This window comes from Lethenteron reissneri, chromosome 45 (assembly GCF_015708825.2).
Source record: "Lethenteron reissneri isolate LAM-NWPU_2019-01 chromosome 45, ASM1570882v1, whole genome shotgun sequence".
NCBI lineage: Eukaryota > Metazoa > Chordata > Hyperoartia > Petromyzontiformes > Petromyzontidae > Lethenteron > Lethenteron reissneri.
In genome coordinates this window covers 5,315,914-5,334,690 of record NC_083823.1, presented here as the reverse complement: position 1 = coordinate 5,334,690, position 18,777 = coordinate 5,315,914, and the positions used below count along the sequence as shown (strand labels likewise).

Sequence of the window (18,777 nt, the reverse complement as noted above, 5' to 3'; positions counted from 1 at the left end):
TATTGGCTTGAATAAAACGATGGTGTCTGCCAACCGAGTCGCACTTAAAAAAAATATTTCTTAGCTCAAAAGGCTTTGCTTGGGAAATAAACTTCTGATTCAGGTCCTTAAGTGCGTGGGTGAGTGCAGTTTAAGTAGAAGAGTGGGTGGGTGATTAGTTGAGTGGGTGGATGAGTGAGTGAGTTTGTGTGTGAGTGGACGAGTGTGTGGGTGGGTGAGTGAGTGAGCGAGTGAATGAGTGTGTGGGTGAGTGAGTGAGCGTGTGTGTGAGTGTGTGGGTGAGTGACTGTGTGAGTGGGCCAATGAATAGTGTGTTGGTGGGTGTATAATTGTGGAATGCTTTGGTGTTATCTGCGGGCCGAGCGAAAAATCGCTGCTTCGCTCAACATGGGATGGACAACAGGGAAATTAAAAGTGTGCAGTTGTTCGTCACAATGTTAGGAACGGGAAAGAGAGGAAGACCTTCCAGAGAATGGCTTGAAGACGACGTCAAGGGATTGACGCCAGAAAGATGTGGCCGCTACTTTTGAGCATATTTCCACGAGACGGAGAAAAGTGGAGACAAACGACTATATGTGCATTGGACACCTACGGACTCTCTTGCCCATGGACCGTTACGATGACGACGACGATGATGCTCTCAATGGGCTTTACTCTGGAAAGACACCTCTGATTCTTCTCATTCTGTCAAGTGGACGCGGGCATGACGCATCCCTTAACAGCAGGCGATGGTCGGTGGTCCGAGGCTAAACGCGGAACGGAGCGCGCCGTCCAGGGGATGATGTAGGGCTAAGTTCGGGCGCGTGCGCTGAGACGAATCAACGTTTGCGTCGCCTGAGAGGTCCCTTCATGCAGCAGTGAAAAGTGCGGTCACGCGGGACTGTTGGTCGCTGCTAAGTTCATTTACTTGCGGTTTATAGACCGAACCGATTAAAAAGCGGGTGGGTGGGGTGGGTTGGTTATATCGCAATACGTTTAAATAAAGGCTGGCAATCGAACTCTCTATTTTATTAAACCAAAACAAATGTCGGTGATGATGCTGGTGCTGTTGGCAGTGGTGCACAGAGCGCAATGAGTAATTAACAACAAGATAAACTCAACACATGTTCATCAATATCACCGTGTCACCAACATTTTATAATTAATTCTAGATTTGAAGCTTTCGTGACTGCAAGGATTCATACTCTTAGGTTTTGGGGTAAAGTCACGTAGGTAAAAAAATCATCAGGTGAAGGAAGCTTGTGTTGCCTCCGAAACGTCGTGATTTTATTGATTTATTTTAATTTAATATATATATTTTTTTACCTATGTGACTTTACTGACAACACCTAAGAGTGTTTTATAATTAAACATTTTTAATATGAAAGCGTTTCTTCAGCCGTCACGCTTTCGTGATCGCTGAGAAGGTTGTCCGTTACCTAACTGCTACGATTCGGGTAACTATTCACACATTGCCTATTTAATCGGGAGGAAAAATAATAAGTAAAAAATTGTGATATTAATCAAGTGCCGTCTCCAACTCGTATCGTTCACTCTGTGTCTCTGCTGACTCTCCTTTCACGTGCTATGAAGCAGGGCCATTGCCCGAAACGTCTCCAATTATATGTTTTCTTGATTGTAAGGTCACACAGTGTTATTGAAGAATTATGTTTGAGTTCGTTTTTTTGCCCACTCTTTTACTTTTCTTTCGTGAAATCACACCACAGCAAACACGGTATTATGTACACATATGCTCGGTCAAATATTGATAGTCGCGAAGATGAATTTTAGAAGACAAAATCACGTCCGTTGCGACGCTATACATTCACGCACACGCAAACACACGTGTTCACGAACGTGAATAGTTACACTATAGATACAAATGTAAACACGCTCACACGCTCACACCTGTCCGGTACGCCGGGTCCAACAAACCCCCAGAGCGATTCGGACACTCGCGTCTTAAAATCACCTCTTTAGAAATCGCGCAACTCAATTGATCGTCGCCCGCCGCACTGCTTTGCCCACGTCCGAGCGAACAGTTGCGCAACAAGGACATTAAACAGCGACGGTCAGGATTGCCTAACGGCCTCCCAGAGTGCCTGGCACATTCGCAGCCACGTGATGGTGAAACGCGTCAAATCGCCGGTCGCATCGATGCTTGAAAGCTGAGTCTGCAACCGGTCGCGCAAGTCGCTCGCAACCGGTTGCGCAGGTCGCTCGCAACCGGTTGCGCATGTCGCTCACAACCAGTTGCGCAGGTCGGTCGCAACCGGTTGCGCAGGTCGCTCGCAACCGGTCGCGCATGTCGCTCGCAACCGGTCGCCCAAGTCGCTCGCAACCGGTTGCCAAGTCGCTCGCAACCGGTTGCCCAAGTCGCTCGCAACCGGTTGCGCAAGTCGCTCGCAACCGGTTGCCCAAGTCGCTCGCAACCGGTTGCGCAGGTCGCTCGCAAGGTCCTCGCAACCGGTTGCGCAAGTGGCTCGCAACCGGTTGCGCAGGTCGCTCGCAACCGGTTGCGCAAGTCGCTCGCAACCGGTTGCGCAAGTCGCTCGCAACCGGTCGCGCAGGTCGCTCGCAACCAGTCGCGCAGGTCGCTCGCAACCGGTTGCGCAGGTCGCTCGCAACCGGTCGCGCAGGTCGCTCGCAACCGGTTGCCCAAGTCGCTCGCAACCGGTTGCGCAGGTCGCTCGCAACCGGTTGCGGAGACGTGCCAATTTTGCTGGGCGGTAGTGGCTGTGTTGCACGTGGCTTGCAATCCAGCGCTGTGTGAAGCAGTGAGGGTTGATGGATCACCGCAACAAAAATGTTGTGATCCCCCCCCCCCCCAAATCTCACCCCCCTTCATGTCGACGAAGTGCTGTACCCTGGCTCGCCAGGAGAAGGCGGTACAGCGATGTGCAGACTGCTCCCCATCTCTCCCCTCTGCATGGAATCGAGTGGTTGCCCTATCACACGCGCGGTGTGCTACGGCTTCATTCTCAAATGTATAAACACTCATTGAACGGCTGAACACATTATGTGTTTGTAGAGGACAGCAGAGCTTGGGAAATAGTTGGTCACGCCGGTTCACCGCCTGGCTACTGCTGCTGCCTTCATGTGCTCACTCCTCGGCGATGAGAACGCCACCACTGGCAAAACGAAACATTTATTGACGTGATTACATGGCGCAATGCAGTTGCATGCAACCACAGTTGCTCAACTGATCGCTCAGATGTGGGCGACCCCCACACATCGATGTTGTTCTATTCCACTCCTCAATGGCAACACGCGGAGGAGGGCAGAGGGCTCGAGGAACGAAATGAATGAATTATGGAGCGGGGGTGGGGGCGGGGGCTTAATGAACGAAATTAATTAATGAACAGTCGGGGGGTGGGACTCGAGGAACGAAATGAATGAATGAACGAGCGAGGTGGCGGGCGGGGGGGTGCACCGTGCACTTCCTGCGCCGCCGCCGTTTAGTGATGTCAAACACACGGATCAATGATGATGGTGGTGATGGTGGTGATGGTGGTGATGATAGTGGTGGTGATGGTGGTGATGGTGGTGATGATGATGATAATGATGATGATAGTGGTGGTGATGATGGTGATGATGGTGGTGATAATGGCGGTGATGATGATAGTGGTGGTGATGATGATGGTGGTGATGATGATAGTGGTGGTGATGATGGTCATGATGGTGGTGATAATGGCGGTGATGATGATAGTGGTGGTGATGATGATGGTGGTGATGATGATTGTGATGATGATGGTGATGATGATAGTGGTGGTGATGATGGTGATGATGGTGGTGATAGTGGTGGTGATGATGATAGTGGTGGTGATGATGATAGAGGTGGTGATGATGATTGTGATGATAATGGTGGTGATGATGATAGTGGTGGTGATGATGGTGATGATGGTGGTGATAATGGCGGTGATGATGATAGTGGTGGTGATGATGGTGGTGATGATGATTACGATGATGGTGATGATGATAGTGGTGGTGATGATGGTGATGATGGTGGTGATAATGGCGGTGATGATGATAGTGGTGGTGATGATGGTGGTGATGATGATTGTGATGATGATGATGATAGTGGTGGTGATGATGGTGATGATGGTGGTGATAATGGCGGTGATGATGATAGTGGTGGTGATGATGATGGTGGTGATGATGATGGTGATGATGATGGTGATGATGATATTGGTGGTGATGATGGTGGTGATAGTGGTGATAATGGCGGTGATGATGATAGTGGTGGTGATGATGATGCGTACTGGTCCCGCACGTTCCTCCTGCTCATCGTTCTCTCTCTCTGTGTCTCTCCACCTCCTCTTACGCCCTCCACCAACCAAACAAACTCGCCGACTCACCAGCTCATCAATCCAGCAGCCACACGTCCACACAGCGGTGCCAAGCCGACAGTCAGTCAGCCAGCCGGCCTGCGAGTCAATCAGTCAGCCAAGCGACCCAACAGTCAGACATACGCACACAGCCAACCAACGAAACTATAAGCTCACCAGCCATCCAGCCTGCAGTCTGTTCACCATCCCAACCAGTAAAAACAACCCAGTGAGGCAGTCTAGCGGCTGACAATACATCAACCAGCCTGCCTGCCATTACGGCCATCCGATTTGTCAACCAAACAACCCAAAAGCGGACCGTCTAATCAACCAACCAGCCCCGCTTCGTCACGAGACAGTCTTCAATTGTCAATGTACTTCGCCCCCGAAACGAAACAAAGCAATGAACCAGCAAAATAAATATCACCCGAACCCCACCAAACCAACCATCACAGCACCACCACCGCCACCACCACCGCCACCACCACCACAGATGATCGTTGCCGCGACACTGAAGCGGTCGGGGTTTCTGTTTTAATGATTCGTGCGGAGCTTCAGTTCAGTGGAGCAGTCGTGGTGAGTGTGGGAGAGGTGGGGGGCAGGGGTGGGTGTGTGTGTGGGAGTGTGTGTGTGTGGGTGTGTGTGTGTGTGGGTGTGTGTGTGGGTGTGTGTGGGTGTGTGGGTAGGTGTGTGTGTGAGTGTGTGTGTGTGGATGTTTGTGTGTGTGTGTGGGTAGGTGTGTGTGTGTGTGGGTGGGTGTGGGTGTGTGCGGGTGTGTGTGTGAGTGAGTGAGTGTGGGTGTGTGTGGGGGGGGTTGGGGAGCGGCTGTGTTGGTAGTACGTGGGTGGGGTGAGTGGATGGCCTTCACTGAAGGTCCGGTGAAGACGAAGGCTGCCGTGGAGACGGCGACCCGACCCCGCCGCCGGCGCTCTGGCACACGTACCACTCATTCATGTTAGCGGCACGAGCAGCGTGCTGCGGCTGCGGCTGCGCAAGCGAGTGCAGCTGGCGCTGCAGACTCAGCTCCTGCTGCTTGTGCGCGTGCAGCACTCGCCCGAGCAGCGAGTGCTGCTGCTGCTGCTGATGGTCTTGCTGCTGGTGGTGGTGGTTACGACCACCACCACCACCACTATCGCCACCGCCACCGCCACCAGACGAGCCCTTGGGAGGACTCGATGGCTCCGTGTCGCTGCAGTGTCCCGAGGGGCGGCAGTGCACCTTCATGTGCTTGCGCAGCGAGCTGGGGTGCGTGTACGACTTGCCGCAGCCGCGCACGCGGCACAGGTAGGGCTTGTCCGACGTGTGCACGTGCATGTGCTTCTTGCGGTCGCTGCTGTTGGCGAAGCGGCGGTCGCAGCCCTCCACCTCGCACTTGAACGGCTTCTCGCCTGCGTCGGTGGGGGGGCGGGGGGGCAGGGTGGGGTGGGGTGCACGGGGAGGTGAGGGAGGTGAGGGAGGGAGGGAGGGGAGGGAGGTGAGGGAGGGAGGAGAGGGAGGGAGGAGAGGGTGGGAGGTGAGGAAGGGAGGAGAGGGTGGGAGGTGAGGGAGGGAGGGAGGAGAGGGTGGGAGGTGAGGGGGTGAGGGAGGGGAGGTGAGGGAGGGAGGGGAGGGAGGTGAGGGAGGTGAGGGAGGGGGGTGAGGGAGGTCAGGGAGGGGGTGAGGGAGGGGGGTGAGGGAGAGAGGTGAGGGAGGTGAGGGAGGGAGGCGAGGGAGGTGAGGGAGGTGAGGGAGGTAATGGAGGGAGGTGAGGGAGGGAGGTGTGGGAGGTGAGGGAGGGAGGTTAGGGAGGTAATGGAGGGAGGTAATGGAGGGAGGTGAGGGAGGGGGTGAGGGAGGTGAGGGAGGGGGGTAAGGGAGGGAGGTGAGGGAGGGATGTGAGGGAGGTGAGGGAGGTGAGGGAGGGAGGTGAGGCTTAGGTGTTGAAAGCGTGGGGGGCCACGTGGCCCCACCTGTGCAGTTGCACCGCCTGTGCACCATCGATTGTGACGTCACTGGGCCAACCCATAAATCGTCAGTCTGCGACGATTGTGACGTCACTCCTCTCCTTGCTTCATCTCAACGAAGCGTGGACCAAGCAAATCGATGTCGCACTTTCACGAAATCATGGTGGTGGTGGTGGTGCTGCTTTGGCAGCGGTGCACAGGCACAGTCAACAACAACAGCACTCAACGCGCTCGTCAATAACAGCATCGACATCAACGCGTGGCCTTGAAAGGAAAAGCTTATAACCATTGCCCTTCTTAGCACGCAAATACAGATGACGCGTGCTTTGAAGAATGCTCTTTGCCCGAAATGTCACCGTTCGCATATTTATATTGTTTTTCCTTTTTAAGGAAGCTAACGCATTACTGTATAGAACTTTAAAGGGGGGGGAGCATAGCATACAGTAGAATATAGACAATTATAAAAGATAGACACTCATAGTATATGTAGTATTGCATTACAACTCCAATTAAAATAAACATGTGACTCGCTGGAGTTGTAACGGTGGACATGCATGCACAGGTTGAGATACACACAAAGCATCCACACACCTACATGGACAATTACATACCGATATAGGAGATCATACAATTATAGACAACGATCCCCCGTATAGCCTCTGATAGACTGCTGGGGCAAGTGCTGTTGGCAAACACCTCTGAAAACACACACACAGACACACACAGTTTCACACACAGTCTCACACAGACACAGACTCACACACAGTGTCACACACACAGACACCCACAATCTCACACACACACAGTCTCACACACACACATACAATTTACAAACACAGTCACACACAGTCTCACACACACACAGTCTCACACACACACAGACCCATTACAAACACAGTCACCCACAGTTTCACACACACACAGTATCACACACACACAGACCCATTGCAAACACAGTCACCCACACCCACAGTCACACACAACAACAACAACAACAACCGCCATTCGCCACTAAGTGGCGGTGACGTCACCACGATGCTTGTGCCAGGCCAAGTGCACCTTGAGGCCACGTGAAGTGTCGAAAGCCCGCTGGCAGGAGGTCACGGGGCAGACCCAGGTGCCACTGGTCGACTGACCGAGATGACCGAGATGACTGGCTGATGCACCACCTGTGCCCCCTACTGTGCCAACTTGCTGTGCTTTAGCCACCCGGCGCTCCGCTCGTTGTTGTGAGCGTCGCTCCTCCGCCCTCCGTTGTTGTTGGAGGGCGACTGCCTCCAACTGCCCAGTAGCGTCCTTCACGAGCCTCCTCCACTGAGGCCGATCTTGACACCGCTGGTACCAGTCATCGGCAAGTCCACTCAGCTCCACGTCCTCCTGTACCACATCACTCCATCTCTTCTCCAGCCCGTGCCGCGCCCGTCTAGCCCCCTCGATCCGGCCGAACAAAAGCTGTTTAGGCATGCGGTGGCTGGGCATGCGGGCTACATGACCCAGCCAACGCAGCCTTGCCTGCCGGAGGAGCTCACTGATGGGACTTTGCCCAGATCTTTCAAGGATTTGTGAGCTCCTCACACAATCCAGCCTGGTTAAACCCAGGATGGATCGTAGGCAGGCCAGCCTAAATGTTTCCAACCGGCGAAGATGCTCCACCAGGGGGGTCCACGTCTCGCAAGCGTAGAGAAGGGAGGGAATGACCGTGGCCGAGAAGACCTGAAGCTTCGTGCGGAGCGACAGACCAGGTAGCTTCCACACAGCGTTACGCAACCGATGAAAAGATATTGCCGCTCGACTGATTCGGAGTGAGACCTCTGCTGATAGACTGGAGCCGGTTCCAGTCACACACACCCACGGTATCACACACACAGACCCATTGCAAACACAGTCACACAATCACACATTCACACATGAAATCGCCCAATTATGTACCCACAATCACACAAAAACAGACACGAACCCACAGAATCGAACAATCGCCCACACGCACACACCCACAAAGACACATATAATCACACAGCCACGTACACAATCACACACACACACATCTACACAACTATACACAGATACAAAAGGCCACCACAATCACACGCACGCAAATACACATACACAGCCACGTACACAATCACACACACACGCACCTGCACAGATACATACATACAATCTAACGTTGACACACACACCTATTCAAAGGCAAAATCTCCCGTGTAGCCTTCATAAGGCTATTCGGGCAAGGGCTGTTAATGAGCATCTATGCCTAATGTCAGAATAGGCGCAAGACTGGTTAGCGTGAACCAGAATCACACCCGGCCGCCTTTGTCTCCCCTGTACTGATATTTATACACGGCAACAATAGTTATTCGCCACTGATGTTAGCTGTGAGCAGGGATCGAACTCGACTCGCCGGGATTCAAGCTGATCCACTGCACCGCTCTGAAACGTCACCCCCAACCAACCACACACGCACACACACCCACGTATCGTAATTATGACGCACTTAAATAAATTAAGCGCTTCGTGGCAACTGGTAACCAAAAAAAAATGTGTAACGAATGTTTGATTAGAAAGCGTTGGGTTCGTATAGCAACGGGTTGACCTTTACGCAGATGCATACGCCGTCAAATAAACACTGTAGCACAAAGACAAAGATCCCCTGTATAGCCTGTGACAGGCTGTAGGGGCAAGTGCTGTTAGCGAGCACCTATAAAGGCCGGCACGGCACACGAGGGGGTGGGTGGCCAACACCACTCCCGGCCGCCTTTGTCTCCCCAGTGGCGATGTTTACGCATCGCACCAGGTAGTCATTTGAGGCTGAGTCGACCTAGGGGAGGCCCAGGACCGGTTCTGTTAATCGTCACCACCGGTGTTGGCCGTGAGCGGGAAACGAACCCGGGTCGCCGCCAGGTTCGTAGCGCAGCGTAGCGCTAACCGCTACACCCCCACACAGACACACATACACACACACACAATCAGCGGCACACACACACCCATTTACCACAATCACACGTGCAATCACGCGGAGTCACGTCAAAGACAAAGATACCCCGTATAGCCTTCACGGACTTTTGGGGAAAGTGCTGCGAGTAGCACATACACCACACACACACCACATAGACAAAGATACCCCGTATAGCCTTAACAGACTGTAGGGACAAGTGCTGTTAGCGAGCACCTATGAAGGCCGGCACGGCACACGAGAGGGTGAGTGACCAGCACCATGCCCGACTGCTTTTGTCTTCCCCAGTGGTGATGTTTACTGCACACCGCGCTAGGTACTCAATTGCGGCTGAGTCGACCTAGGGGAGGCCCACCACTGGTTCAGATAGTCATCACTGGTGTTGGCCGTGAGTGGGAATCGAACTCGTGGTCTCTATGTGCATGCGTGTGATATAATATTACACGCTGTAACACACACACACATATACACAATCTCAAAAGCACACGCATGCACATACAGACACACACAACCACACACAGAGACGCACAACGAGACAAGCCACACAACATCACACGCACACAGCCGAATGCACAATCACACTGTTAGACACGTACAGCACGTAGACATAACCACACGCATAACCGTACACGCAATCACACTATCAGACACACACACACGTAGCCACACACGTACTCAAGCGTATACGAACACACACATAAGCATACGCAGCCACACAATCAGACGCGACCACACCGAATCGTGCACAGACATACACACAATCGTAAACACGCGTAACACAATTGCTCAGGCACATGCCACCAAAAAAAAACCCGTCAGCCCTGGTGTGATTGAGGGACAGGGGTGGTTAGCGAGCAGCTATTATGGTTGGCGGTAAGATGGTGCGTTGTTTTTTTTCCTGGCTAAACGCACCATCATCAGGAACCTGGCCTGGGCCACTCTTACGTCGACTCAGCCATAGATGTGTTTTTTTGTTTAAATCGACACGGTGTGTGAATTGTAAAATTACAAAGTCACGCTATCGTGCCTTTGTTGTTTTGTGACTTCGCGTTTCCTGCGGTGTACAAGCACAATTAATAACGCTCAACCTATTCGTCAATCACACTGTGGCCTTTAAATAAAAATAAATAAAAATAGGCGACGTTTCGGGAAAAGGCCATTCATTGATGCGCTAGGAAGTATGACCATCGCCCTGAACGTCGCCTCAGATACGATGCTTTTCTTTCAAGAAGGTCACAGTGTTATTGACGAATGCGTGTAATTATTTTATTCTACATATACGGTAATTAGACAGGATCGAGTTCTGCTTATACAACGGGACTTTCGTTACAATTGCAAGAAAGCTGTTGCTCAAGACGGGTGCCTCTCTCGCAACTGGCGTTTTAAAAATAAAAATGTTAAAATCCTGCAGTTACCCTGCCAAAAAAAACACAAAAAACAGCCGAATTAATTTAAATCGTTAATTAAGATATTAGTGGGACTTGAACAACGTTGGACTTCGAGGGGACGTCACACGTGACTCGGTTACACGTGACACCACCTGGATGTGACATCAATTCACGAGTTGTTGATAGTTGTTGTTGTTGACGTGGTTGTTGTTGTTAATGTTGCAGAGTGATGCTCATGCGAGATAAACTATTGAAACTATAAACTGTATTTTTGTCGTGTGCCAGGTAAGATCCACTGAGCAATACAGCTCTTATTCAGAAGTGACCTGGCCACCACAAATGACAGCTCAACGAAGTGGCTGATCATGATCACGTGCAAATGTACAGCAGACAAATACTCTAAACGCGTGACGTCGATTCTAAATGTGGAGGGCAAAAAACCGGAGGACCCGGAAAAAAATCCACGCGATCACGGGGAGAGAGAGAGACACGCACAAACTCCAAATATACAGCAGCAGGCGTCAGAGTCGGGATCGAACCCACGAGCTCCTGCGTACCAGGCGAGGTAGTTAACATCTAGCAACCATGATGATGAGAGAGAGAGAGAGACACGCAAACTCCAAATATACAGCAGGCGTCAGTGTCGGGATCGAACCCACGACCTCCTGTATACAAGGCGAGGGAGTTAACATCTCCTAGCAACCGTGATGATGATGATGATAAAAGAGAGAGAGACACGCAAACTCCAAATATACAGCAGCAGGGGTCAGGGTCGGGATCGAACCCACGACCTCCTGTACACCAGGCGAGGTAGTTAGCATCGCCTAGCCACCGTGATGATGAGAGAGAGAGACGCAAACTCCAAATATACAGCAGCAGGGGTCAGGGTCGAGATCGAACCCACGACCTCCTGTACATCAGGCGAGGTAGTTAATATCTCCTAGCCACCGTGATGATAATAACGATGATGATGAGAGAGAACACGCAAACTCTAAATATACAGCAGCAGGGGTCAAGGTCGGGATCGAACCCACGACCTCCTGTACACCAGGCGAGGTAGTTAACATCTCCTAGCCACCGTGATGATGATGAGAGAGAGACACGCAAACACCAAATATACAGCAGCAGGCGTCAGGGTCGGGATCGAACCGACGACCTCCTGTAAACCAGGCGAGGTAGTTAACATCTAGCAACCATGATGATGAGAGAGAGAGAGACACGCACGCTCCAAATATACAGCAGCAGGAGTCAGGGTCGGGATCGAAGCCACGACCTCCTGTGTACCAGGCGAGGTAGTTAACATTTCCTAGCCACCGTGGCGCCACTGTCTGTGTGTAATCGCCACGATGCCTCGCCTCGATCGCCCCTTGCTCCCAGTTTTCTGGTGATTCCCGCCGCTGCTGTCGCTGCTGCGTCTCGTTTGGCAGTCAGCAAGTGAGTGGCGCACAAAGCACAATTACCAAGACAACAACAACAACAACAACCCAGCACGTTGGTCAATAACACCTGAAGAGGAAACGACACGTATATACAAGGCAACGTTTTTGGGAAATGTTCCCCTGCTTTTTACGTGCTTTGAAAAAAAAGGACCGTTGCCTGAGTTGTCGCCTATTCGTACGTCTCCTTGTCGAGGCCACGGTGTTATTGACGAGTGTGTTGATCGCGTTTGTTTGTCTTGTTTGTTCTCCTGTAATTTTGACGGCGTGCGCTTACCCCCACCCCCCCCCCCTCCCCCCGTGCTTGACACACTGAACGCGCTCGCGACGCGGCCACCGTCCTGCGTAGCAGCAGCCCCCCTCGAGCGGAGAGAGAGTCGCCCACCGGACCTCGAGATCGATGAGCCGCTCAAGGCCAACGACGGTGACGAATATTTGAAGAGATCACGAGCCTCGACCCGCCAGCTGGAGCGGCGTGTATGAGAATCGGAACTTACGACCGTCCGCTAACTCGTGCCGGCCTTCATAGGTGCTCGCTAACAGCACTTGCCCCAGCAGTCCATTAAGGCTATCCGGGGGAACTTTGTCTTTGTCTTGTCGGGTTTACGTGGTGCAGTTGCGCGGTGCTTAACGCACTGCGCTCTGAACCTACACGCTGAGGTTTGACTCCGGCTACGGCGAATGATATCTCAATCGCTTATAATCCATCTTACTACCCCCCCCCTAACCCCACCCCAACGCGTTCCCCCAACCCGCACTCACCAGGGTGGTGAAGTATGGTCAAGCCACCCCTCATAAAACCGAGGAGTGGTGGAGGCCTTTATCCAGCAGAGGCTTTAACAATATTTCGCAGATATTACTGTACAAATATTATTGTTTCACGCCGATGGGCTACATTTATTTATTTTTAAGTCAATGGGATTTCGCGCTCTAAATAAACGTCGAGGCATTGGTGCTCAACATCCCGTCCACAGGCCCGGGCGGAAATTCCACGTTCCTATGGCGAGTGCGAGGATAGAGTCATGCATTCGACAACTGCTGTCGACTTGCCCACAAGGTGATGCTCGATTTTGTTGATGGAGCCGAGTGGACACCACCACCCCACACCCCGAACAGGATTTGAACTCGTAACCAATTGCCAGTCGTTCAATCAACCGCGGCAGCATTCATAACCCAAATCGGGCCCCACGTTGGCGAGATGTTAACTACCTCGCCTGGTGTACAGGAGGTCGTGGGTTCGATGGCGACCCTGACGCCTGCTGCTGTATATTTGGAGTTTGCGTGTCTCTCTGCACGTGGTCGCGTGGATTTTTATCAGGATCCTCCGGTTTTTCCCTCCACATTTGAAATCAACATTACGCGTTTCGAGTATTCGGCTGCTATACGTTTCCACGCGATAAGCCACTTCGTTGAGCTATCGCTCGTGAAAACGAACTATATAGCTCAATGGGCCTTAGCCGGTAAATAAAAAAACAAGTTTGTTTATATTTTTATTCACATTTTTTTTTTTTCGTCGTAAAAATTATTTTTACAAATTTCTTACAAAAACGCGTAGAGCCTAATGTCGCCAATATGTATTTGCTTAATTATCCATCACGAGCCGCAGTGCGCCGCGGGATGATCCGGGGGGGTTGTTTAGGCGATCGAGGACTCCCTCTGTCGAGACTCCGATGGGCGCGCCGAAGGCACGGCCGAACTGCTCGTAGCCAATGGGCACTCGGATTTTAAAAAAATATATAAAAGACGCGCGCGTCGAACGTGTGCAACACCGTCTCGCACTTAGCACGTGGGGTGGGGGGGTGCAGGAGTAGAGCTGTTAGCGAGCACCTGTTAAGGCTGCGGGGTCATTTCGTGTGGCTTGGTTCCACGACTGGTTTCGACTCTCCTTTGTTTTGTTGTTGTTGTCTCTACACCAGTGCTAATGTTTACACCCACGCTGCACCAAGGTACCCATTTAAGGCTGAGTCGACCTAGGGTAGGTCCGGGACGAGAGGTTCGAATGCAACTGGCCACTGATGTTAGCCGTGGCCCGGGGAACCGAACTCAGGATGGGTGGGTTACTATTCGCTGCCCGTGACACACAAGACAAAGACCGCCCGTATAGCCTCAACAGACTGTCGGGGCAAGTGCTGTTTGCGCGCGCCTATTAAAGCCGGCACGGCTCACAAGGGGGTGGGTGGACAACACCACGCCCGGCCGCCTTTGTCTTCCTAGTGACGAGGTTTACACATCGCACCAGGTAGTAATTTGAGGCTGAGTCGACCTAGGGAAGAGGCCCAGGACCGGTTCAGATAATCGTCACTGGTATTGGCCGTGAGCGGGAATCGAACCCGGGTCGCCAGGTTCGTAACGCAGCGTAACGCTCACCACTACACTACCGCTCCCCACACACACATACATACACACATATATATACAGACACACGTGATACACACAGATACATACAACAAAAGACAAAGATCCCCCAAATAGCCTTGAACCCACTGTTGGTATAAGTGCTGTTAGCGAGCGCCTATTAAGACCAGCACGGTGCACGGCGGGGTCAGGCGACGAGTCCTGCTACCAACCCACCTTTGTCTCTCTCTTTCTATAGCTGATACTTACACCCCGCACCGGGTATTGATTTAAAGGGGAGCCGACCTCGGTTAGGCGAGGCTCGGGACAGGTTCAGATATCAGCCGCCACTGACGTTAGCCGTGACCGCCAATAGAATCTAGGTCCCTGGGTTCGTAGAGCGGTGCGCTCACCACTGCACCCACCGCCCCCCTCCGCCGCTCCATACAGACACGTGCACACACGCACACAAAAGGCAAAGATGACCCGTATAGCCTTCACAGACTTTTTGGGGCAAGTGCTGTCAGCGAACGCATAATGAAGACCGGCACGTCACGCGAGGGCGTGAGTGGCCAGCACCACGCCTGGCCGCCTTCGTCTCCCGAGTTGCTTACACACCGCACCAGGTACTCATTTGAGGCTGAGTCGACCTAGGCGAGGCCCATGCCCGATTAAAATAACCGCCACTGTTATTGTTGGTGAGCGGGATTCGATCTCGGGTCGCCGGATTCGAAGCGCAGTGCGCTAACCACTGCACCACCGTTCCCCACGCACACTCACACACACACATATGTGTACAAGGCCTGATTGAGATGTTGTTGTTGTTGGTGGTGGTAACGAATATTGCTCTTCCGTCCGATTATTATTCCCGCAGTCCCCAAATCACAAATACCATCATTCTCCGACCCAGGGTGGAGCGGTGGGCCAGTGGTTAGCGCACTGCGCTATGAGTTCGATTTCCAGGAAAGGGCTAACATCTACAGCGGTTAGTGACATCAGTTGTTATTATTTGTGCTGCCTAATAATTTTGGTGAATTATATGTAGTCACTTGCTTAAACGTTCTCTCTATTTTTCGATGTAAAGCTTTCGTGACTGCAGGGATTCATCTTCTTGGTTTTTTCGGTAAAGTCATCACGTAGAAGGAAAATAATAAAATAATACAAATAAAACATTATTAATAATTCTCACGACGTTTCGGCCACAACGCAAGCAGCCGTCTTCAGGTGGAGAACAGGTCTGTCTCTCCACCTGAAGACGGCTGCTTGCGTTATGGCCGAAACGTCGTGAGAATTATAATGTTTTATTTTTATTATTTTATTATTTTCCTTCTACGTGACTTTACCGAAAGAACCAAGAAGACGTTCTCTCTATGTTGCACTCCGATCGTGTGTGTGTGTTGCACTGTTTGTTGTTGTGACCTGCTGACCCGCCCGAACTTGACAGCTGCGTGAAAGAGCTTCACAGCTCATCGGATTCCACTTCCAGTCTAAATCAAGATTCTGATCTGTACCAATCCTGCCCCCCACTCCGCTCCCCACCCTGTTCAACACACACACACACCAACCAGCATGGTGAAGTATGGTCAAACATCCCCCCCCCCCCCTCTGCCCCATGACCGACAAGGTTCGGGATAGCCTTCATCCAGCAGTGGATATGACAATCACACTCTTGCGCGGTGCGACGCTGCGTTTATCGGTGCTGAATCGGTGGTTTGAATTCCACGTCTCTATGACGGGGGCATGTACATCCATAGAACAGCTGCCTCGCGACTGCCCGCCAATGTTAATTGTACATTCGCTTGGGTAGAGGCGCAGCCCTGGAAGTGCTCGCTCCTGACACTGCTGGTGGAAGGACCTTCACTAAAGGAAGGTATTTAATTAAAAAATACTAACAACGCGTCTACAATGCATAGACCCTTTGTCATTCCACTGCTGGATGAAGGACTTTCCTCGCCGTGTTGATCGTGGGGGGGGGGGGGGTTGTTTGACCATACTTCACCACGCTGGTTAGCGAGAGATTGGTGGGCCATCCGAGGACCGCCACTGATGTTAGCTGTGAGTCCTGGCTAAAGCGTTCATCGCGAAAACAGTTTTGAGAATGACAAACATTCAATCGAATCGGCAACAAATCATTGTTTTTGATGTTGCTATTATTCTTAAGCAAATACTGTAATAAACTCTCTCTCTCTCTCTTCCACATCAGTAATTTTTTTACGCATTCCATCAGAAATACGATCTTCTGGGAGTATGTTTTTCAGCAGCAGCAGCATTGATGTCATTTTAAAGACAACTCTGGACCCGTTTCGACACTCAGTGTTTTCATCAGCAGCATTCAGGCTTTGCCTGAACAAATGCTGCTGAATTGCCAGATGTTTTACATGCAAGGTATATATGTATATGCATGTTGAACTTCTTTCGCACAGTACGTAGCCAAACGTGCTCATCATAGGTGCGGGGGGTGGACAACATTTCTATGGGCAAGGTCCTTCACTGTGCCATGAATAAGGGTCATTGCCTGAAACGTTGCCGATCATATACTGCTTCTTTTAAGGCCAGAGTAAATCATTCGGGTGCGTATTGGACAAACGCAGATGCATCATACAGCACACAAAACACCCAGTCGGGAGTGGTGGGTGCAGAATGTTAATTACAAAGTAAATGACCCATCCCTTATCGTCATTGTTGTTATCAGTAAGTCGTCTCTGAAGTCAACCAACCCGATCCGTGAAACAAAGTTCGTCGACTAATGCTGCCACAAACTCAGTCAACAAACCACTCAACCCATTCGTCAACAGCACTGCCACCGAGAAGAAAACGTGACTTTGCGACGTTTCGGGCAACGGACCCTCGTGGTAGAAAGGTACCGAGGCCAAAGCAATTGATATTGCACTCTCCAATTATTTACTGTCACTGCGTCTCTCTGTCCCCTCGATCTCCCTGCTACGAGAAAGGTCCATTGCCAGTCACGTCAACTATATTTGTTTTCTGTGTTGACGTTCTATCGATCACGGCAGCGCACGGGATTAACGTCGCAAATTGTCTCATTCCTCTGATAAGAGTTCATCGCGGAGCACGAGGCGTCCGCTGCTCATCCTATCCACATGGGTGTGCGTGCAATTTGATCATCATTTAGTGACGCAACAGCCACAATAATAATAATGACGATGATCTAGGTATAACGTATTGTTAATTCACTGCTGCATTAAGCCTCCCTTGCACCACCCCCAGGTCAGGACAGAACAGAATCACAACATCACTCGCCTCTGATCCCAGTTTTCCGTGGCCAGGAATCGAACTCACGTCGCCGGGTTAATGCTAAGCCACCGGTCCCAAAACGGTGGTTCATCATTACGCTAATTATGCACTTAATAAAAAAAAAACCGTAGCAGAATGCGTAATTCTGTATTTAATTAAAACGTGTCAGTGAATATGAATACGCACACACATTAATGTTATATATATATATGTCTGTGACGTATAGGTAATCCTTACTGAGCACGGGCCCAAAGGCCTAACACGCAAAGCGACCAGTAACAAACAGCACTGCTTAAGTTGTGCTCACAAATAAGCGTAGCAATGTGGCACACGAGCGCTTCGGAAAGGAAGAATCCAGTGCGGTGTTTGAACACAAGACACGTGCTGTCAAGAAGGGGCATTGCCCGAAACGTCGCCTATTAAATCTCTGTTTTTCTCCTTGTAAAGGCCACACAAAGACAAATACAACTATTCCCCCGTATAGCCTTCATCAGGTTGTCGGGGAAAGTGCTATTAAGGGTGTGTGGCCAGCATCACGCCCGGCCGCCTTTGTCACCCTAGCGGTCGATTTTTACGCACCGCACCAGGTACTCATTTGAGGCCGAATCGACCTAGGGGAGGCCCAGAACCGCGTTCAGATAATCGTCACCGGTGTTGGCCGTGAGCGGGAATCGAACACGGGTCGCCGGGTTCGCAGCGAGGCGCGCACACGGCAACAACCACCGCTCAATAAACAGCGTTGTTTATTGACGAATGTGTTTGCGTTTGTTGCTGTCGATTGTACTTGAGGCTGAGTCGACCTAGGGGAGGCCCCGCAGCTGCAGCAGCAAATAAGAGAGACAGAGAGGAGACAGAACGAGGAACGCGGATGGAGGTGGAGTCATGAACAGCGGTTGTGGGAGAGTTGGGTTGGCGATGGGACGACTCGTGATTGGAATCGCATCTGTCGCGAGCAGTCTACATGCTGCTCTGTTCACGTCTACATCAGCAACACACACACACACGCTTCACACACATTACACACACACTAAACACTACACACACACCACACACTGCACACACTGCACACACACGCTTCACACACACTAAACACACTACACACACACCACACACACTAAACACTACACACACACACTACACACACACGACGCACACACACTA

General features: G+C 51.4%; 1 protein-coding gene across 1 annotated transcript in view; it reads right to left on the bottom strand.

Annotated features, from left to right (window-relative positions):
* Positions 1 to 4,283: 4,283 nt before the first annotated feature.
* Positions 4,284 to 18,777, bottom strand: part of LOC133353918 (zinc finger protein ZIC 1-like) — a 27,326-nt gene continuing 12,832 nt past the window's right edge. The window contains exon 2 of the mRNA XM_061570428.1: positions 4,284 to 5,695. Coding sequence (XP_061426412.1) covers positions 5,172 to 5,695 — 524 coding nt within the window. The 3' untranslated portion in view covers positions 4,284 to 5,171. The remainder of the gene's footprint in view (positions 5,696 to 18,777) is intronic.